The sequence below is a fragment of the Wasmannia auropunctata genome, unplaced genomic scaffold, assembly GCF_000956235.1.
Source record: "Wasmannia auropunctata unplaced genomic scaffold, wasmannia.A_1.0 LD336090.1, whole genome shotgun sequence".
NCBI classification, from domain to species: domain Eukaryota; kingdom Metazoa; phylum Arthropoda; class Insecta; order Hymenoptera; family Formicidae; genus Wasmannia; species Wasmannia auropunctata.
Window position 1 is genome coordinate 1,449,120 of NW_012026800.1, and position 21,660 is coordinate 1,470,779.

General features: G+C 36.5%; 5 protein-coding genes across 5 annotated transcripts in view; all 5 read left to right on the forward strand.

Annotated features, from left to right (window-relative positions):
• Positions 1 to 623: 623 nt before the first annotated feature.
• LOC105448057 (odorant receptor 4-like) lies at positions 624 to 3,433 on the forward strand. The gene is made up of 5 exons (XM_011686420.1): positions 624 to 1,426; positions 1,643 to 1,746; positions 1,829 to 1,926; positions 2,075 to 2,230; positions 3,377 to 3,433. The coding sequence occupies exons 1-5, from the start codon at positions 624 to 626 to the stop codon at positions 3,431 to 3,433; spliced, it is 1,218 nt and encodes a 405-aa protein (XP_011684722.1).
• A 3,285-nt stretch (positions 3,434 to 6,718) lies between these two features.
• LOC105448058 lies at positions 6,719 to 8,813 on the forward strand. Its single transcript, XM_011686421.1, has 5 exons — positions 6,719 to 7,530; positions 7,874 to 7,973; positions 8,069 to 8,179; positions 8,506 to 8,661; positions 8,757 to 8,813. Exons 1-5 carry the CDS (start codon positions 6,719 to 6,721, stop codon positions 8,811 to 8,813), a joined length of 1,236 nt encoding a protein of 411 aa, XP_011684723.1.
• A 3,008-nt stretch (positions 8,814 to 11,821) lies between these two features.
• LOC105448059 (odorant receptor 82a-like) lies at positions 11,822 to 13,839 on the forward strand. The gene is made up of 5 exons (XM_011686422.1): positions 11,822 to 12,645; positions 12,912 to 13,011; positions 13,124 to 13,234; positions 13,411 to 13,566; positions 13,783 to 13,839. Exons 1-5 carry the CDS (start codon positions 11,822 to 11,824, stop codon positions 13,837 to 13,839), a joined length of 1,248 nt encoding a protein of 415 aa, XP_011684724.1.
• A 3,662-nt stretch (positions 13,840 to 17,501) lies between these two features.
• Positions 17,502 to 19,294, forward strand: LOC105448061 (odorant receptor 4-like). The gene is made up of 5 exons (XM_011686423.1): positions 17,502 to 18,313; positions 18,413 to 18,512; positions 18,699 to 18,809; positions 18,958 to 19,113; positions 19,241 to 19,294. The coding sequence occupies exons 1-5, from the start codon at positions 17,502 to 17,504 to the stop codon at positions 19,292 to 19,294; spliced, it is 1,233 nt and encodes a 410-aa protein (XP_011684725.1).
• A 740-nt stretch (positions 19,295 to 20,034) lies between these two features.
• LOC105448062 overlaps positions 20,035 to 21,660 on the forward strand; it is a 3,806-nt gene continuing 2,180 nt past the window's right edge. The window contains exons 1-3 of the mRNA XM_011686424.1: positions 20,035 to 20,822; positions 20,921 to 21,020; positions 21,080 to 21,262. Coding sequence (XP_011684726.1) covers positions 20,035 to 20,822; positions 20,921 to 21,020; positions 21,080 to 21,262 — 1,071 coding nt within the window. The remainder of the gene's footprint in view (positions 20,823 to 20,920; positions 21,021 to 21,079; positions 21,263 to 21,660) is intronic.

Consider the following 21,660-nt stretch of genomic DNA (forward strand, 5'->3'; position numbering starts at 1 on the left):
TAAGTTAAATTAATAATTTTATAATTATGTACATATCCATTAGACTTAATTTGATATACCCATTGCTAAATACAAATTTATAAGCAATCATATCCTTTTCAAGCACACTGCACTGTACTATGACACAGTCGACTATCTAATTTTTTAACAAGTTTCATTTGTGTATCGATTAGAGAAAAGTTTCACCCTTTTCCTTTGGTGCAAATCGATATAAACGTGCAGGCATCAGTGTTGTTCAACTCCCTTTGTTCCGAACGGATGAAACAGCCAAACAGGATAGAACTGATAGAGCACAAAAAATAGAGCTACCACAAACGGACAAGTTCCTTACATCCGTTCGAGTAAAAATGCAGAAACGGTTTTGCTTCATTACGGCGACAGTAAGGGTGGACGAATTGCGTGACGACGCGACCCAGCAATTTTGCTGGCACTCGCGCCTGTCTCTATCCCGCAATGAATTTCAACCACCACTTCAATTTGCCACCGTAAAATATCGATTGCTCGAGAGACGTGTGTATTAAACGCGCACGCGTTACTCCCTAACTGTTTTGCACCCGTGTGTGCGGTTTCGAGGAATCATCCGCGCGACCGCTCAATTGCGTTTGTGCGCTTGGAAGGCGAACATGAAGAAGCCGCCGCAGAATCCGCCGGTCGTGTTCAACTACTTAGAGAACAAGGAGTACACCATACAGCCGATTCGCTGGCTGCTGAAGCCGATAAGCGCGTGGCCGGTGACAGACTCGTCGATCGCAGAGAGGCTCCTGTCAGCGGTGCTGCTGGTAGCGTGCATCTTCCTGATCGCCGGCACCCTGGTGCCCTGCGCGCTGGCCATAATCCTGGACGAGACCAAGGATCTGGAGATGAAGATCCGCGACTTCGGGCCGCTTAGCAACTGGGTGCTGGCGAGCCTCAAGTACGTCTCGCTGCTGGCGCACGTCGACGACATACATCGCTGCATCGAGCACATCGAGACGGACTGGCGGGCCGTGACGAGGCTCGAGGAGCAGGAGGTGATGCTGCGGAGCGCCAGACTCGGTCGTTTCATCGCGCTATCCTCCGCGGCGTTCATGCACAGCGGCGTGTTCTCGTACGGCATATTCCGCGGGATGACGCTGGGCGAGTCCGTCGCGAGCGACAACACGTCGGTGCGCTCGCTGCCCTTCGCGTTCTACACACCGATTCTGGACACCACGGCGAGTCCGATGTACGAGATAGTGTTCGCGATACAGTGTCTGTCCACGTTCGTCGTGAATTCCGTGGCGGTGGGCACTTGCAGCCTCACCGCCGTCTTCGTGCTGCACGCCTGCGGTCAACTGAAAATCCTGATGTCTCTGCTGGATAATTTGATCAACGAGAGAAACGAGAAGAGAGACTCCTCGCAGCAAAAGTTCGCCGTCATCGTAGAGCATCATTTAAAAGTACTCAGGTAAAAATCGAGGGGACAATTTAACGGTGAATTTTCTGTATGTCGACGACGGATATTTTATTTGTTCGTTTTAATTATGCTGTGTGCTAAATGCTGTGAATAATATAATAATAAATTATTACTAAATAAGTATGAATAATCTCTCTAAAATATGTTAATAATATTGATCTATAAATGCGAAAAATGTACGATTATTTTGACATATTGTACTTCTAGCTTCGTGTCTCACATAGAGAAAATTACGAGTGTAGTTTGTCTCGTGGAGATAGTAGGGTGCACGCTGCAAATGTGTCTCTTGGGTTATTATTGCTTACTGGTACGCGTACTCTGTTGAAACTTGTTTGTCGCTCATTGCCCATTGCTCGAACGAATTAGAGAATCTTTTTTAGGATTGGAACCAAGACGAAAAAGAAGGTATAGTGGCGTATGCTATAATATTGATTTCGGTTACTTTCAACATCTTTATATTTTGTTACATCGGAGAGATACTTTCAGAACAGGTAAACGGCAGCGCCTGTTAGAAATAACAATGATTTTATATTTCGCGATCAATAAAAAACTATACGATCTGTTAACAATTTATTTCGCGCGTGAGTTTTATCGATATTGCCGCGAGCGATATTGTCCGATTTAATCGTAATATAACAGTGTGGCCAAGTTGGTGAAACTGCTTACATGACAAATTGGTATCTGTTACCCGAAAATACTGCTCTCGGTCTCGTTCTGATCATTTTAAGATCCAGCATTGTAGTCAAAATCACTGCTGGAAAAATGATCGAGCTTTCTCTTTCTACATTCGGTAGTGTGAGTATACAATTTCAATTTACAAACGCTTACAAATATAATGTATATAGTATTTCATTAGATTTACACAAATTACATATATATATGTATATATGTATTTTTAGCAACTGTTTCTTAATTTTACACATATATATATATATATATATATATATATATATGTATGTATATGTAAAATTAATATATACCTATATATGGATATAATTAAGGAATAGTTGCTGAATGTCGTATCTGTCACCTAAATCGTATCTCATCAATAAATTATTAATTATAATTAATATTTAGTTAGAAAAATATAAAATAAATGAGAAATGTGTAATATAGACAAAAATTTAACAGGTTACATCCTGCTAACAATACATTAAAAAGTCACGTACAACTAATATTAATTTTTTTTCAATTTATGTAGCTGATAATAATGTAAACATAAAATTTTATTTTAAATTTTTATATTTTTATAAAAGAAAATTTTATTGTAAAACACTTTACATTTATTATATATACCTACATATTTGCAATTATAATAACAATTAAATTGATATTTTTATAAAATATGTCAAGTTTCCTAAATTGCACTAGAAAGTAAGACTAATAATTGAAAATATTAAAGTTAATAATGGATATAAGTACAAACATCAATTACAAAAATAAATTCATGCAAATTTTATTTCAAATTCTCTTTTCATTATTGTTATTATTCATTAATTATTTTAAATTTCTTTTTATAAATCTTACATTTTTAATCATTTTTATAACATATCATTTTTTTATAACATTTTTCTTTATAATGTAATACTTTCAAAGAAAATATGATTTAGAATATCCACAGATACGATTACGAGTTTTCTAAATCGTGCTTTTGCAACATATTACAAAAGCACATATAATAAATTAATTTGTTATTAGTGGAAAGTTAAACATGTAATAACGGGTGCCTAAACATTAAGCTATATTCAATAATTATTTCCATACAAATCAGTACTAAATGGAAAATACAACAAAAAATACTTTAAGTGATACGTATTTGGCGACTCTCCCTACACATATATTATATAACTTGTAAAGATAATTAAATGATATTTTTAATGACTAGCCAAACAATCATATTTTCTATAGAAACAATATGATTTATAAATTTATTTATTTCAGGTAATTAAATCCGCGTTAGCGTATTTAAACATACTTCGTACCCTTATTTCTACGTGAATGTTATTTAGTAATTTTTTATATATTCAATAGATTGTAAACAGTGAATATAGTGTGCAATTGAATAATTAAATATCAATACTATTGTGAGAATAATTTAAATGTCATTAAATATCAATAATATAGTGAGAATATTTTAATGTCAATATTTAAAATGTTTATAAGTAAAATTTAATTTTACTTTGTCTATTGCTTTAAATTTTCTAAATATATCCTAATAGCAATACTATAATTGATCTACTTGATAAAATTAATTATTTGATTTTATTTGCAAGATAAATCACAGATAAATCATGATCTTCAATGTAATTGAATATTGTAAGGTCCAGTACGTAAACTTCAGCTTAAATATCGATTACACATTGCTTCTACCTATTATCGCGACAGCGATGCACATTATCGCAACAATATATGACACTACATTGTAAGGATCACCGGTCGTATCATGTGCCGTTCAATGTCTGCACACACGCTGACTGTTACTACTGCGTGTGCGGTATTGAGGGGTAGTATGTTGACTACCTTCGTCAGAAAATCATGGGAGATAATCTCGCGGGTAATCCTACCTTCTCCGTAACCCCGTACTTACAATTAGTTGATAAATACAATGAGTACAGTAGCCAGATAATACACCAGATTCTCAAGGTGATTAATTTATAGCCGCGTCCCGCTGACGTATCAATTGCCAAGAAAATCCTTCGATTTTGTGATATTTACGTGCTACTTCCTGATAATTATTATCATGATAATTGTTACACCGGTTTGAGTATATTCCTCAATACACAGGATTCTTACGAGACTAGGGTGCAGAGCTTCGGCTCACCTTCTGGTTCATAGCGATGATGAATTATTCCTGCCATCCTGATGAATGTTGACGACATACACGACTGTGTGAAGCACATAAAAGCGGATTGAAAGCGGATGATCATCAGAGATTCGAGGATCAGAGAGATGATAAAAGGCGCCAAGTTAGATCGATTCAACGCCAATTTATGCATTATCGTCCAAAATCTTTCCAAGAGTCTATCCTACACATGGAAAATGGCAGTATAATGCTGATATCCTGGCTTGAAAATTTCGTAAACAATAGCAATAAGACATATATGAGGTTCGCAATCATCGTAAATCATCATTTCAGGATCTTGAGGTGAGTTATCATTCTTGTATTTGATATTTTCTAATGTGTGCCATCTGATTTAATCCAATTTAAATGAGTAATAGCGCAATTAAGAGGTAAACATATTAACAGGCAAACATATTTTTGAAATGCAAATGTTACATTCTTAATTCGTAACATTTTTAATTCGTAATGTTTCATTTTTTTAATGAGCAAAAGTCACTAAATGTTACATGGTTAATCAAAATTGCTGCAAAATAATTACAATAGTGATCATACGTTATATTTGTAGTTTTGTATCGGGTAGAGAAATATTATAAATATAATATGTCTTGTGGAATTAGTTGAAAGCACTATGCATCTATGTCTCTTAAGATATTACTGCATTATAGTATGGAAATTCGTCCAAAATATACATTTTATATTTTTATATATTTAAACAAAATATATAAAAATATTTTATATATTTTTTTATATATTTCTGTTGCTTCTGTACGTTAGACTTTATGTCTCATTAAAGTTTTTATTTTATGCAATCATCAAAATATCTTGTCTTTGATGATATTATAATCTTTGACTACTTTTAATATTTTCATATATTGTTAACTTCGGAGAGATTTTCTCAGTACAGACACAATTTTGAACATTTAATAATAAAAAATGACAATAAAAAAACTGTACGTTCTAATAAAAAAAAACTGATATACGGCGACAGTTCATATTCGCGAGATTTAGATTTAGTATTGGAATTTATTAAGATGCAAATATCGCTGATGTCTTTAATCGAATTATAACAGGTATACAAAACAGCCTTTAAGGAACAGATTGGTAAATATGACAAACTAGTGTCTACTGCCTGAAAAAAAGCGTCCAAAGACGCATTCTGATAATTTTAATATTCAACGCTACCCTCAAGATAACCGTTGGAAAGATTGTTCAGTTCTCATTTTTCACCTTCGGTGATATTAAGTACGCAAAAATATATTCATAGTTTGTGCATATAAAGCAATACGTCATTTATATATTTGTATAAAGAATATTTGTTCGTATTATCATATTTATAACATTCATGTAATACATCCATATAAATAATTTAAAATCCAAAACTTTTCAAAATATAAAGGATTTTCGTACGAAGATGAATAATTTTTAATTGCTTCAAGTAATTAAATCTGTGTTAGCGTATTTAAGTATACTTCGGACCATACTAATTATATAAATAATTATATAACTTTGGCAGTGAAAAAAGATAACATTAAGCAAATTAAACTGTTTATAATAAAATATAAATATTTAATAAAGACTTTGTATGTAATATTTGTCTATATTAAGAATCCTTTGTTAAGAATATTTTGTTAATTTATGATTCCGGACACAATCATAAATTAACAAAATAATACTTGTTTATTAAAAATTTACTTTATGCAAGACAGATTTTAACAATAGTTAATTAGAAGTTTAAAAGATCAAAAATATAATGTGTAATAACAAATATATATGGTGTGTATAACACACAAGTCCCACTTACAGAAGAATAATACATGTAAATATATTTCAAGCAATTACTTTATATATTTATACTAATTTTTTTTGTAAAAGTATTACCTTCATTAATGTAAAGTAATTTATTCAATATTATTACTATATTTTTTTACACATTGCATTATAATAACAGTCGATAACTTTATCGAATTACTCAATATTTCAATCAGTCTTTTAGAGAGAAAGTTATATTTCACAACTCTTATTCCACTCTTTTTAAAGATCCATCCATCTCGACGCACCGTCGAGATCCACGAGATACAGAGTGAAAATACTCGTAGATCTTCTACCGACTATATCACAAAAAATATAAAGTAGGAAACATGTACGCAGTATTACGTATTCCCCCTTGATCACGAACGATAGTCGGAACCCTTTTTCCTCATAAAATTCACTTCCTTATATCTGCACCCCTTCAGAAAGACTCGCACGCAGCACGCAACGAACTTCCAGGAATCCATCGACATCTCGCTAATAATGAAACGGCCAGCAGATAGAAAGCGGTAGGAAGAAATCAATTGCGTTTACGCACGAACATTTATGGACGGACGAAGGATGCACATGCGCGTGTCAAACTCGCGAACGCTCAGTCGGTTGCGTGCATCGTCGCGATTTACATCACTATCATGCTCGATCAGTCAAAGTCGAAGTTCATCGAGCCCGCGACGGACGGCTGGAACTACAGCATTCAGCTGAATCGTTGGTTCCTGAAGCCGATCGGCGCGTGGCCGTTGATCCTCTGCGAGAGCACGATGGAGAAGATCAGTTGCATGATCCTGACGGTGATCAGTTCCTTCCTCATATGTTTCCTGCTCATCCCGTGCACTCTCTGCACTATCCTAGTGGACACCGATCTTGACACCAAGATCCGGATGATCGGTCCGGTCAGCTTCATCCTAATGGCGGGGGTGAAGCAGTACATCCTCATCATCCGCAGCGAGAATATCAGCGAGTGCTTTCGGCACGTCCGCGCGGACTGGGGCCGCGTGGCGCTGGTCCACGAGAGGGACCGCGAAATAATGGTGGACAACGCCAAGTTCGGCAGGTGGCTGTCCTCCGTCTGCGCGATCTTCATGTACTCCGCCGGCATATTCTTCACCACGGTGATGCCGATCTGCGCGAGGAGAACGGAGATCATTGACAACGAGACGGTGAGGTCGCTCTCCTTTCCGATCTACCGCGGCCTATTCGATCCGCGCACTACGCCGTCCTTCGAAATCGCGCAGTTCACGCAAGCTCTGGCTGGTTACGTCATCTACACGATCACCATCGGCGTGTGCAGTCTGGCAGCGGTGTTCGTCATGCACGCCTGCGGGCAGTTTCGGATACTCATGCTGAAGATGGACGATCTGGCGGACGGTAAAGAGAGGAAGAGTGCGAGCAGCACGCACGAGGGAAGACTCGGCGACATTGTGAAACATCACATCAGAATACTCAGGTGAGCGTTGATTTCAGGTGAATGGTGATATTAATCACGGCTTGAAATCAGATATGAAGACAATTGTATCCACAGGGGAATGAAATCACTTGCAGTTTGTGAAAATTTTTCTCCAAAAGAATATCAGAATCCTAACATTGTGATAAACGATTAAAATATTAATAAAATGCACGAAAATTTTTATAATTGAGGAGACAGATTTTGCGCTAATAATCCTGATAATTACATTATCATAAAAGTATCTCAAGAGATAATGTCTTTCCCGAGACACATTTATGATAATGTAATATATTATATAAAAAAATTTTAGCATTCCTTTCAATTTTAATCGCGTAACTTGCAGTTTTATTACTCGCACTGAGGAGCTTTTAAACGAGATGTGCCTCGTGGATGTAGTCGGGTGTACGCTCAACATATGTTTTCTGGGATTCAATATGATGACGGTACGAAATGTATTTACGGACAATATTTTAAATGACGTTGACAGCATAATAAAATTACATTCCATACTTATAACATTTTGATGTTAGCCTTTTAGGAATGGGAACATCGTGAAACATTAGGAACGATGACATTCTGTTCGTTACTCATATCTTTCACGTTCAATATTTTTATCCTTTGCTATATTGGCGAAATCCTTGCCGAACAGGTACTTAAACTAAAGTATAATTGTAGTCTCTATTGTAATTACATTTTGCTTATTGTAAATATCATTGAGAATTTAAATTATTCTCAGAGTAACAGCAAAATAGATTAATATAAATTTTATTTTCCCAACTTTACAGTTCATTTTATCAAATTAGAAAAATTTCTTTACTTTTCTATTAAATTGATTAAACTTGATTTTATACAAAAAATTTTTTCATGCGTGCTTTATATAATATAAATTACTGGTATAATATAAATAAAGTGAGTTATTAAACGCGTCATAAAAAGCGTTTTCTATAAAGAACATCATCGAAATCTTTTTAACAGTGTATACAAATCGGCATGAAGTCTTATATGATAGAATGGTATCGTATACCGAATAAGGGTGCGCTCGGTTTAACGTTAGTAATGGCTATGTCCAATGCCACAATCAAACTCACAGCCGGAAAATTTATGGATTTATCCTTGGCCAGTTTTTGCAGCGTGAGTAGAAATATCAATAGCATTACTTTCATTTATTCACGTACACGAATTATTTATGATTATTCATATATGGATGCAACGGTAAAAATTTTCAGGTCATGAAAGCGGCCGTGGCTTATCTGAATTTACTTCGTACTTTTTACGTTACGTAAATGAAATCGTTTCTGTATTATAGTAACATTAGCGTTAAAAAATAATGTTTAAATAATTAGATATATGCCAGCACATTCGTTAATAAATCATGTTACATAAATTATCGTTTACGTAAACGTAAGCTTGAAATAGAATTAAATTTATTACGATATACTGACAAAATGTTGAAATTGCAGATTAACTAATTATACTCTCAATAAATATACAGCTATGTTCTATACTGTGTTACGCAAAGTGCATATATAGCGTCGTACGCATTCATCTATCGACTGTGTAATACTTCCAATGTTGCGTTACGCACTATAGAAATAGCGGAGATGCGTATACCCGCGCAACTATGTTACAACTCGTAAACTTCACATCGTTACGCACTTTCACTCGTCATCGACGTGCAATGACTAGAAAAGGGGGAGAATCTCCCTTGCGTATTCCCCTCTGTTACACATACGACAAGCACGGGACGCGTCTGCACGCGATCACGGAATCATTATTTCCCCGCGCTTGCGTGGCCACGCGGACGTCGGGACGCTATCCTGCGTATTTCGATTGGCGTTAAACCTGCGGACGACAGCATGCACGATCGATCCTGATTTTCAGGCAGGATACACAATGTACATTGCGAAATCGACGTAAACTGCGCCATATGCAACTATACCGATGCATCTTGAAGCCGATCAGTATCTGGCACCTGATTTATGGTCGCTCGTTGCAGAGCGTCTATCATTAATTTGAAACTCTGATTTGTGCTTCGTGCTCATATCTGCCGGTCCGTACACTTCGTTTCGCGAAAAGGACATTAACATTAAGGTCAAGTTCTTTGAACCGGTCAGCTTCCGTCTAACTTCCGCGATCAATTAATACTGCTTCCTTGGAGCGCGCGTCTCAGCGCTCGGAAGAAGTGTCAAACATGTTGAGAGCGATTGGCGTGTCGACATCAGGATCATCGCAAGATGATGCTGAGGGACGCGCTGGTAGGCTGCAGATGCTGTGCGTGATCTTTCTTTACATAACCAACGTCATATCCTACACGAACATGCTGCTGTCCTCCAGGTGAATGGCAGTTTCATGAGACCGCTGATTTATCCAAGATGCAATCTCTTTTTGATCCACAGACAAGTCCCGCTTATGTCATTTTTTGTGTGCACTGCCTATCCACTATATGATACGTATATAGTGCTACGACGACAGCGTGCAATCTGATTTTACTACGCACACGTGCGGACAGGTACAGATATTGATGACATTTTTGGATGAACTAGTCGACGGAAGGAGGAATAAAAGTACCACTGTGGACTTGTGAGCTTGATAGCGAAGCAACACGTACGTGCATTGAGGTGAGTCGAAAAGAAATGAGAAAAGTGTCGTAGTTTAACATGATATTAAAAGACTCATTTGAAATGGAATATATAGAGCACTTGCCGCGTTCCTAAGGTTTTTCGACAAAATATGCTTATTAGAACTGACTACCTTGATTATATGCTTGCTCGAGTATCTACTATTACATGATGGTAAAAAGATTACAATATAAGTAAACACGTGTCACGTAAATGACACGTCCGTGTACAATGAGTTCTATTATGCTCTTCATAGTGTAGCTATTAAATATTATAGTTGTGTAATATTTAATTGTAACGAAACAGAACAAATCTTTCCCTTTCGCTAGTATATTGTAAATATCTAATTAAATATGTACGTTTGTCTTCTTTTGGGAATGGGCAAAAAGCCGTGTACGATTATTTCGAGACATGTTGTACATATGTATTCTGTATTTCTAAATTTCTCTAGCTTCATGTCTCATATAGAGAAAATTACGAGTGTAGTTTATCTCGTGAAAATAATAGAGTGAAAGCTACATGTACCTATATGTCTCGTTGGCTATTATTTGCATACTGATACGCATATTGTGTAAAATTTGTTTGTCGCTCATTGTCCATTTTCAGAACAGATAACGGCAGCGCCTATTAGAAATATCAATAATTTTTATATTTTAAATAAATTATTTTATATTTCACTGAATTTTATACTTTGCCATCAATAAGAAATCGTACGATCTATTAATAATTAATTTCGTACATGAATTTTATCGAAATGCGATATTATCACAAGCGTATTATCCGATTTAATCGTAATATAACAGTGTGGCCAAGTTGATGAAACTACTTACATGACAATATAAAAATCTAGAATGTTATCCAGAAATGCTGCTTTCTGATCATTTTAAGATTCAGGATTGTAGTCAAAATCACTGCTGAAAAGCAGTAATTTTTACTACAATGCAATGGAGATTTCTCTTACCTTCGGTAATGTAAATACACAAAAATGTATTTTTCAATTTGCAAACATATAGTTTACGGAAGTAGTATTTTATAGATACACAAATAATTACATAATTTTTTTAATGATAGTCAAACAATCATAGTCATTATAAACAACATGATTTATATTTCAGGTAATTAAATCCGCGTTAGCATATTTGAAATATACTCTTATATTACGTTGTTTAATAATTTCTTATATATTCAATAGAGTTGGAAACAATAAATGTAGTGTAAATAATTGAACTGAATAATTAAATATCAATACTATCGTGAGAATAATTTGCATTCCATATTTTTAAATAAGTTTTTAAATAAATTTAATTTACTTTAATTTTACTTTATTTATTGCCATAAATTTGCTACATTTTGATAGCAATGTGATGATTGATATCCTTGATAAAATTAATTATTTGACTTTACTCGTTGAGATAAATCGCTGATGTGATCTTCAATGTAACTGCGCGCTTAAAACTGTAATGTCCAGTACGTGAAACTTCAGACTTCAATATCGATTGCACGTTGTTTCTACCTGTTGCCGCGGCAGCTGCACATTATCGCGACAATACACGATTCCAAGAATCACTGGTAGTATCATGTGCCGTTCAATGTCCGCGCATGCGCTGACCGTTACTACTGCGTGTGCGGCAGCGAAGAGATAGCAGTAAGTTATCTACCTTCGTCAGAAAATCATGGGGGATGATCTCGCGAATAATCTCAGCACCTCCGCAACTTCGTATAACTTGGTCGACAAATACAATGAGTACAGTATTCAAATAATACGTTGGATTCTCAAGACGATTAATGTGTGGCCGCGCCCTGCCGATGCCTCAATCGCCGAGAAGATCCGTTCCGATTTCGCCACATTCACGTGCTACCTCCTGATAATTGTCATCCTGGTTCCGGCCGCTTTGAGTTTGTTCATCGACGAGCAGGAGTCCTACGAGGTCAGAGTGCAGGCCTTCGGCCCGATCACCTTCTGGTTCATAGCGATTGTGAATTATTCGTGCCTCCTGATCCACGTTGACGACATACACGACTGTGTGGAGCACGTGAGAGCGGACTGGACGATCATCAAGAGATTCGAGGATCACAGAGTGATGCTGAGGAGCGCCAAGATAGGCCGATTCATCGCCGGTTTCTGCGCCGTGTTCATGCAGGGCGGCATTTTCACGTACAACATCGTCCAAGGTTTCACCACGTGTATCCTACACGTGGAAAATGGCAGCATAGTGGTCCGCGCGTTACCCTTTCCCTTTTACAACAAGATTCTGAACGCGCACTTCAGCCCGGCATACGAGTTCGTGTTCTTTTTGCAGTGCCTTTCGTCCTTCGTCGTCAATAGCGTCACGGTGGCTACATGCGGCCTGATCGCGGTTTTCGTGATGCACGCGTGCGGCCAAATGAAAATCATGATATCCTGGCTCGAAAATCTCATAGATGACAGAGACGAGGAAAGAACTTCCGTGACGCAAAGGTTCGCAATAATCGTGAATCATCATTTGAGAATCTTGAGGTAAGTTATCATTTTTGGATTCTTTTACATACTTCATGTTTTCCAATGCGCGCCATCAGATCTAATCCAATTCTAATAAGTAATATTGCAATTAATAGTAGATGTAAACAAATTTTTGAAATGCAAATGTTACATGCTTAATCCATATTTTTAATTCATAATGCTACATTTTTTTTAATGTGCAAAAGTGATATAACAAATTACATGCTCAATCAAATCAAAATTGCTGCAAAATATTCACGATAGATCGTACGTTATATTTACAGTTTTGTATCCCGTACAGAGAAAATTATGAATATAATATGCCTTATGGAATTAATTGGATGTACTATGCATATGTGTATCTTAGGATATTATTGTATTATGGTACGGAAATCCTTCTGCAGTATACATATATATTCTATACAATTATATATTTTCGTTTTACTATTCGCATTTCTATCGTTTGATATAACATCAGGCTTAATATCTCTTTTAGGACTTTATTCTAGGCCAACATCAGAATATCGTGACACATTCAATGGTATTATTTTCGATTACTTTTAATATTTTTATATTTTGTTACATCGGAGAGCTACTTTCTGATCAGGTACAATTCTGAATATTTAACAGTTGAAATACTGTACGGTCTCATAAAAAAAAAACTGATATGTGGCGATAGAATTTATATTCGCAAAATTGAAATTTATTTTTGGAATTTATTAAAATAAAAATATCGCTGGTCTCTTTAATCAAATTATAATAGGTATACGAAACGGCCTTTAGGGCGAACAGATTGGTAAATCAGCCTACATGACAAACTGGTACCTCCTGCCTGGAAAAACAGCTCAAGGATTCGTTCTGATAATTTTAAGATCCAACGCTACCCTCAAGATAACTGCCGGAAAGATTGTTCAGCTCTCATTTTCCACTTTCAGTGATGTGAGTATGCAAAAATATATTCATATTTGTTTCATATAAAACAACATGTCATATATGTATATTCGTACAAAAAATGCTTGTTCATATTATTGAAATTTTATTTTATCATATTTGTATTCGTATAATATATTTGTATAAATAATTTAAGATATAAATATCTTATTTCAAAGAATAATATATTTTGGTACAAAGATGAGTAATTTATAATTGCTTCAGGTAATTAAATCTGCGGTAGCGTATTTAAATCTACTTCGAACTGTACTGGTTACATAAATAATTATATAACTTTGACATGAAAAAGATAATATGCAAATTAGGCAGTTTATAATTAAAAAAATATAGATACTTAATAAAGATATATATTATATGTAATACTTGTCTATGTTAAATAAGTACCCAATATCCGAATACAAATTATAAATTAACAAAATAATACTTCTTCATTAAAAATTTACTTAAATATAAAATATAGATTTTAATAGTCAATTATAAAATTTGACAAAATCAAAAATATACGTATGACAAATATATATGGCGTGTACACAACACGCAAATTTCACTTACAGATTCTAAAGGCATTGGTAATACATGTAAATATATTCCAAGCAAATACTTTATACATATTTATATTATCTATTTATACTCATTTTTCGTGTAAAAATATTACCTTTATTGATATAAATTATAATTTATTCAATATTACTATATTTTCTTACACGATGTATTAGAATAATAGTCAATTATATATATAATAGCAGTCGCTAACTTCACTGATATAGATGCACAATATTTTTATCAACCTTTTATAAAGAAAAATTTATATCTTATATTTATTCTTACGCCGTCCTTTTTAAAGACCCATTTTTCATTGTAATAATCACACACAAAGTGACATAGAAAATCTTCTATCGAATGTATCAGAAAATATGAAGTAGAAAACATGTACCCATGTAACATATTATACATATTTCTTCTTAATTATGAACAATAGTCAAAATCCTTCTTCCTCATAAAATTCACTTCCTTATCTGCATCCCCTGAAAAGAACTTGCATATAGCACGCAATAAAGTTCCAGAAATCCATTAACATCTCACTAATAATGAAACGGCCAGCAGATAGAAAGCGGTAAAAAGGAATCACGAACATTTATGGATGAATGAAAAACACATGCATGTGTCAAACAGGCGATTAGTTGGAGGCTTAATCAGTTGGGTACATCGTCACGATTTACGTCACGATTACGCCATGCTCGACGATTCGAAATCCAGCTTGATAGACGGCTGGAACTACAACTGAACCGTTGATTCTTAAAACCGTTCGACGCATGGACGATGTTCCTCTACGAGATCACGAAAAAAAGATCGGTCGCAAGAGTCTGGCAATGATCACTTCCTAATATGTTTCCTGCTCATTTCATGTACTCTTTGCAACTTCTTAATGGACATCGATTTCGACACCAAGATCAGGATAATCGGTCAGTTTCATTCTAATGACGATCAAGCAGTATACATTCTCTTATCCGCAGCGAGAATATCAACGAGTGTATTCGACTCGTCCGCGCGGACTGGAGTTGCGTGACGTTTATTCATGAGAAAGACTGAAAAATAATGGATAATGCCAAGTTCGCAGATGGCTCTCCTCCATCTGCACAATCTTCATGTACTCCGTTGGCATATTTTTTATTAAGGTGATGCCGATCTGTGCAAAGAGAATATTGACAATGAGATCGCTCTCCTTCCCGATTTACCACAGCTTCGATCCACTTCCTACTAACCATATCCTTTAAAATTGCACAATCCGCGCGCAAGTTCTAGTTGATCACGTCATTTGTATGATCATCATCGGTGTGTGAAATTGGCAACGGTATTCACCATGCATGCCTGCGATCAATTTTGGATACTCATTCTGAAAATGAAGGATCTTTCGAGCGGCAAAGAGAGGAAGAGTGCGAACAGCTAGCACGCACGACGAAAGGCTTGACAACATTGTGAAAGATCAAATCAGAATACTCAGGTAACATGGCCATTAATTTCAATATTAATTATTATACGGCTTGAAATTGCTACATACGAAGATGATTGTATCCACGAGAAATCACTTGCAATTTGTGAAAATTTGTTTTAAAAAAATCATAATCTTATTATTATAATAAACGATTAATAAAATATTAATAAAATGCACAAAAATTTTTGTAACTGGAGATTTTTACTTCAGTAATCTTGATAATTACATTATCATAAATATATCTCAAGAGACATATTATCTATCAAGACACATTTATAATAATTTTTAATGTAATTTATAATGCAATTACAATATTATTACAATATTATTGAAAAAATATGGTTTTTCTTTTAATTCAATCGCGTAACTCCAGTTTTATTATTCGTACTGAGGAGTTATTAAATGAGATATACTCGTGGGGTGTACGCTCAATATGTTTTTTGGAATTCAATATGATGGATAAAATGTATTTGCAAACAATATTTTAAATGACGTTGACAGCATAATACAATTATGTTTCATGCTTACAACATGTTGACGCTAGGCATTTTACGAATAAGAACATTGTAAAATATTAGGAATGATGACAATTCTATTCGCTACTCATATCCCTCACATTCAATATTTTTATCCTCAACTATATTGGCAAACTTCTTACCGGATAGAAATTTAAACTATAATAAAAATAAAGAGATTTTTAGCTTAAAAAAATGAATTGTAAAGTTGAGAAAATAAAATTTATATTAAGCTTTTTTGCTGTTACACTGACAATGTTTCAAATATAAAATATGATATTTGAAATGTTCTCAAAGTAACAGCAAGAAAAATTAATATAAATTTTATTTTCTCAATTTTACAATTTATTTTTTCAAGCTAAAAAAACTTTCTATTAAATTTAATTTTATGCAAAAAAAAATTAAATCTTTTTATAAGTGCTTTTTATAATGTAAATAATTGAATTGTTAAATGTGTTACTAGAAATTGTTTTCTATAAAGAACATTATCAAAATCTTTTTATAATAATGTATATAATGTATATAAATCGGCGTAAGATCTTATGATAAAATAATATCGATATCGAATAAGAGTGCGCTCGGTTTAACAGTAATAATAAACATTTCCAATACAGTCAAACTCACAGCCAGAAAATTTATCGATTTATCTTCGATCAGTTTTCATAGTGTGAGTAAAAATATCGAAAGCATTATTTTCATTTATTTATATACAAAAATTATTTTCAATAACTCATAAGAAATATAGACGCAATGGAAACAATTTTAAGATCGTCAAAGCAGCTATGGCTTATCTGAATTTACTATTAACGTTACGTAAATGGAATCGTTTTTGTATTATAGTAACATTAGCGTTAAAAAATATGTTTTTAAAAAATTAGATATATGCTGGCACATTCTTTAATAAATTATGTTACAGAAATTATCGTTCACATAAACGTAAGCTTGAAATAGAATTAAATTTATTACGAGATTATTATAGTATTATTGACGAGATTGAAATTGCAGATTAACTAATTATACTCTCAATAAATATACAGCTATGTTTAATACTGTGTTACGCAAAGTGAGTATAGCTAAGTCCTGCTCACTCATCTACTGACTGTGATACTTCCAACGTTACGTTACGCACTGTGGAAACGACGAGGATGCGTATACCCTCGCAACTATGTTAGAACTCGTGAACCTCACATCGTTACGCACTCGTCATCGACATGACCCTCGGACATGCAATGACTAGCAAAGGGGGACTAACCCCTCATGCGCGTTTTCCCCTTTGTCACACACATGACAGGCAACGGGACGTACCTGCACGCGATCACGGAATCATTTCCCCGCGCTTGCGTCGCCACGCGGACGTCGGGACGCTACCGTGTGCGTATGTGCTACAGTCGGCGTTGCACCCTGCGGACGACAGCATGCACGATCGATCCCGACTTCCAGGCGGCAGGATACAAAATGTACATTACGAACGCGACGTTCACTACGCCATGCAGCTGTGCCGATGGATCCTGAAGCCGATTGGTATCTGGCATCTGATTTACGGTCGCTCGTCGCAGAGCGAGAAGCTCCTCTCGTTGATGCTGATCCTCGTGTGCTTCTTCGGACTGTGCTTCGTGCTCGTACCCGCCGGTCCGTACACTCTGTTCCGCGAGAGGGACATTAACATGAAGGTCAAGCTCTTCGGGCCGGTCGGCTTCTGTCTGACTTCCGCGATCAAGTACTGCTTCCTCGGGGCGCGCGTCTCGGCGATCGCGAGATGCGTCGAGCACGTCGAGAGCGACTGGCGGGTCGTGCGACATCAGGATCATCGCAGGATGATGCTGAGGAACGCGCTGGTGGGTCGCCGACTGACGACGCTATGCGTGATCTTTCTCTACACCGGCGGCATGTCCTACCACACGATCATGCCGCTGTCCTCCAGGACGAAGACGAACGGCAGTTTCACGAGTAGACCGCTGGTTTATCCGGGCTACGATCTCTTTTGCGATCCGCAGGCAAGTCCCGCTTACGAGATCATCTTCGGCATGCACTGCCTGTCCGCTATGATACAGTATAGCGCCACGACGGCGGCGTGCAGCCTGGCCGCGGTCTTTGCCACGCACGCGTGCAGTCAGGTGCAGATACTGATGACACTTTTGGACGATCTGGTCGACGGGACGAGGACCAAAGGTACCACCGTGGAGAAACGTCTGAGCCTGATAGCGAGGCATCACGTGCGCGTACTGAGGTGAGGAACGGGGAGAGTGAAAGCGGGGAAAGTGGCGAAACAGTTTAACTATGACGCGTTTCTAGACTTATTTGGGGTAGATACATGGCGCGTTTCTAGATTTACCGCCGACGTGGAGAGAATATTACGTGAAATATGCTTGTTGGAACTGGTGGCCGCAACCTTGATTATATGCTTGCTCGAGTACTATTGCATGATGGTAAGGAAAGCTTGCGGTAGTAGACACGTGTCGCGATAACGTAATAGCTTTCCGCGTACAATAACTTATGCTCTTCGTAGTATAGCTGTTACATATTTGTTTAATATCGTAACGGAACAGAAAGGATCTGCCCTTTTCATTGACAAATTGTATAATAAATATCTAGTTGTACGTTTGTCTTCTCAGGAATGGGCGAATAGCGACGCCGTGGCCATCCTCACGTATTTTATTTTATTGATATCTTTAACGTTCAACATTCTCATATTTTGTTATATCGGCGAACTTCTCATGGAAGAGGTATTTTTTATTGGTATTGCTGATAATAAAAATTTTTTTTAGAGATGTACCTCCAATCTGAAAATCCGTAATATATGAATCCTGTTTTTGAATGGATAATAATAAACATGATACAGTCGTCATATTCAATTATTTATATTTTTCTTAGTATGGCAAAATCGGTGCGGCCGCGTATGATGTTAATTGGTATGATTTACCCGGTCATAAGGCTGTTGATCTTGTTATGATCATCGCGATGTCTCATTACCCACCCAAGCTTACAGCTGGCAAGTTCTGTGATTTATCTCTCAATACTTTCAGCACTGTAAGTTTCTAAACTAAATAACTATACTTTTAATTTAATTCTAATAATTTATAATTTTTTTATATATAATTTAATTATTATTATTACATAATTAATTCAATGTTTCTAAAATTTATCTTATTTTTAGGTACTTAAAACATCCGTAGTGTATTTAAATTTACTTCGGACAGTTACGCAATGAAACTCATATATTCCTTATTATTGTTTCTGGCAGCAAATTTATAGATATATATTTTTCCGCAAAAAATATTGTATAGAACTCAATAATAAATTAACATTAAAATATCACATTCATTAGCAATCACTCTATCAATAAATCTTAAATAGATAAAATAATAATTAACGAAATTAACTTATCCATTACGATTTGATTAACCGTGAGACAAAAAGTGTATTGTGTTTAAAAATTAAAATTTATTATATCAGAAAAAGACTAGAAAACTGCAATTGTATCATAAAACAATATATATATATATATATATATATATATATATATATATATATATATATATATATATATATATATAAAATGCTTACTTATATCATATGTAATACATGCAATGCACAGAAATCTCCAATGATGCATCGCACTTGGAAAGCTACCGAAGTTACGTACTGTGTGTGGAACTAAACTAGAACTCGTCGTGAACTTCCGATCCCTTCGCACTAGCACATCACTGAACGAGCCCTTGGGCAAGCAATGACCGGGGGGAAAAAGTCAATCGTCCGCGTACGCATGGTCGTATCTCGTCGTACGATAGGCATGAAACGCACATGCACGTGATCACTGGAATCATTATATATATCCCCGCGCTTGCGTCGCGGGGAAACGCGGAACGGTCGCGCAACGTCCGCGTGTTTCAGTCGTCGTTACACATCGCGAGCGACAGCATGCACAATCGATCCCGACTCACGGGAAGAATGCTCGAGGTGTACAACGTGCACCATGAGCCCGATACACGGTACACCATGCAGATGTGCCGCTGGATCCTGAAACCGATCGGCATGTGGCACCCGATCTACGGTCACCCGTCGCCGAGCGAGCGGCTCGTCTCGGCGGCGTTGATCCTCACGTGCTTCTCCGCTCTGTGCTTCGTTCTGATACCCGCCGGAATCTACACGCTGTTTCGCGAGAAAAACATCAACATCAAGGTCAAGCTCTTCGGTCCGGTCGGCTTCTGCCTGACCAACACGATCAAGTATTGTTACTACGGCGCGCGCGCCGCCGCGTTCGGACGGTGCATTCGACACGTCGAGGACGATTGGCGGGTGGTGCGGCAGCAGGATCATCGCGAGACGATGCTGAGGAACGTGCTGGTGGGACGCAGGATCACCACGCTGTGCGTGATCTTTCTCTACACCGGCGGACTATCCTACCACACGATCATACCGTTATCCTCCAGACAGAGAATCGACGAGAACTACACGATAAGACTGCACACCTATCCCGGCTACGATCTGTTCTTCGATCCCGTAGCCAGTCCGGCTTACGAGATCGTGTTCTGCGTCCACATCCTGTACACGCTCGTCACGTATAACATCACGGCGGCCGGGTGTTGCTTGGCGGCGATTTTCGTGACGCACGCGTGCGGACAGATACAAATACTGATGATGCTGCTGGACGACTTGGTCGAGGGAAAATGGAGCAAGGGCGTCACCGTGGAGGAACGTCTGAACGCAATAATAAGGCATCACGTGCGAGTACTGAGGTGAGTGAAAAATGCGCGAACGGGAATGCCCCGAAAGTAGATACACGCGGCGCGTGTGATTTTCTAGATTTTCGGACAGACACGTGACACGCTTCTAGATTTTCGGCCAACGTGGAGGAAGTGCTACGCGAAATATGCTTACTGGAAGTGGTGACTTCCACCTTGACCATATGCTTGCTCGAATACTATTGTCTAACGGTAAAGGAAACGCTACCGTGATATATCGACATCACGATAATACGATGTCTCACTTAAAGTTGTTTGCCAAACTCTTAGCTCGCCTGAACAATTTTGTCGAATTTTACGATGATACCATTTTACCTTCCCAGGAGTGGGAAAACAGTGATGCTGTGGCGATCTTGACATATTTTATTCTATTGATATCCTTCACATTTAACGTTTTGATATTCTGTTACATCGGTGAACTCCTCGTGGAACAGGTAATTTTTCACAATACTTTTAGATTATAAGAAAGTTTTTTCACGGATTTTTCTTTAACTATTATCACATTGGTCGATTTGATTCTGCATTACAGAAAATTGCAATAGAAAGGCGAGAAAGAATATAAGAATTTTAATTATCTATTTTTTTATATGTTTAAAAGTACTTTAGTAGTATGTTTAAAATGTACTTTATTTAATTATTAAGATGTGCAAAATCTCTCAGCAACATTAATTGTCCACGCGATGATTAAATGCAAACATGCACATGATCTTAAAATCTGTAATATACATATGATGGATTCTCGAAAATAATTAATTTTCTACTAATCTTGCACATTTTTTACAGTATAGTATAAATACATTTATACTAAAATTTTTGTATTTTCATCAGTGCA

Coding starts and splice junctions, on each gene's coding strand:
- LOC105448058 (XM_011686421.1), top strand. CDS start 6,719: ATGCTCGATCAGTCAAAGTCGAAGTTCATCGAGCCCGCGACGGACGGC. Junction 7,531..7,873: donor CATCACATCAGAATACTCAG/GTGAGCGTTGAT, acceptor CGTAACTTGCAG/TTTTATTACTCGCACTGAGG. Junction 7,974..8,068: donor TGGGATTCAATATGATGACG/GTACGAAATGTA, acceptor TTAGCCTTTTAG/GAATGGGAACATCGTGAAAC.
- LOC105448059 (XM_011686422.1), top strand. CDS start 11,822: ATGGGGGATGATCTCGCGAATAATCTCAGCACCTCCGCAACTTCGTAT. Junction 13,012..13,123: donor TAGGATATTATTGTATTATG/GTACGGAAATCC, acceptor TATCTCTTTTAG/GACTTTATTCTAGGCCAACA. Junction 13,567..13,782: donor CATTTTCCACTTTCAGTGAT/GTGAGTATGCAA, acceptor TAATTGCTTCAG/GTAATTAAATCTGCGGTAGC.
- LOC105448057 (XM_011686420.1), top strand. CDS start 624: ATGAAGAAGCCGCCGCAGAATCCGCCGGTCGTGTTCAACTACTTAGAG. Junction 1,427..1,642: donor CATCATTTAAAAGTACTCAG/GTAAAAATCGAG, acceptor TTGTACTTCTAG/CTTCGTGTCTCACATAGAGA. Junction 2,231..3,376: donor CTCTTTCTACATTCGGTAGT/GTGAGTATACAA, acceptor TATTTATTTCAG/GTAATTAAATCCGCGTTAGC.
- LOC105448061 (XM_011686423.1), top strand. CDS start 17,502: ATGCACGATCGATCCCGACTTCCAGGCGGCAGGATACAAAATGTACAT. Junction 18,513..18,698: donor TCGAGTACTATTGCATGATG/GTAAGGAAAGCT, acceptor TTGTCTTCTCAG/GAATGGGCGAATAGCGACGC. Junction 18,810..18,957: donor GCGAACTTCTCATGGAAGAG/GTATTTTTTATT, acceptor TATTTTTCTTAG/TATGGCAAAATCGGTGCGGC.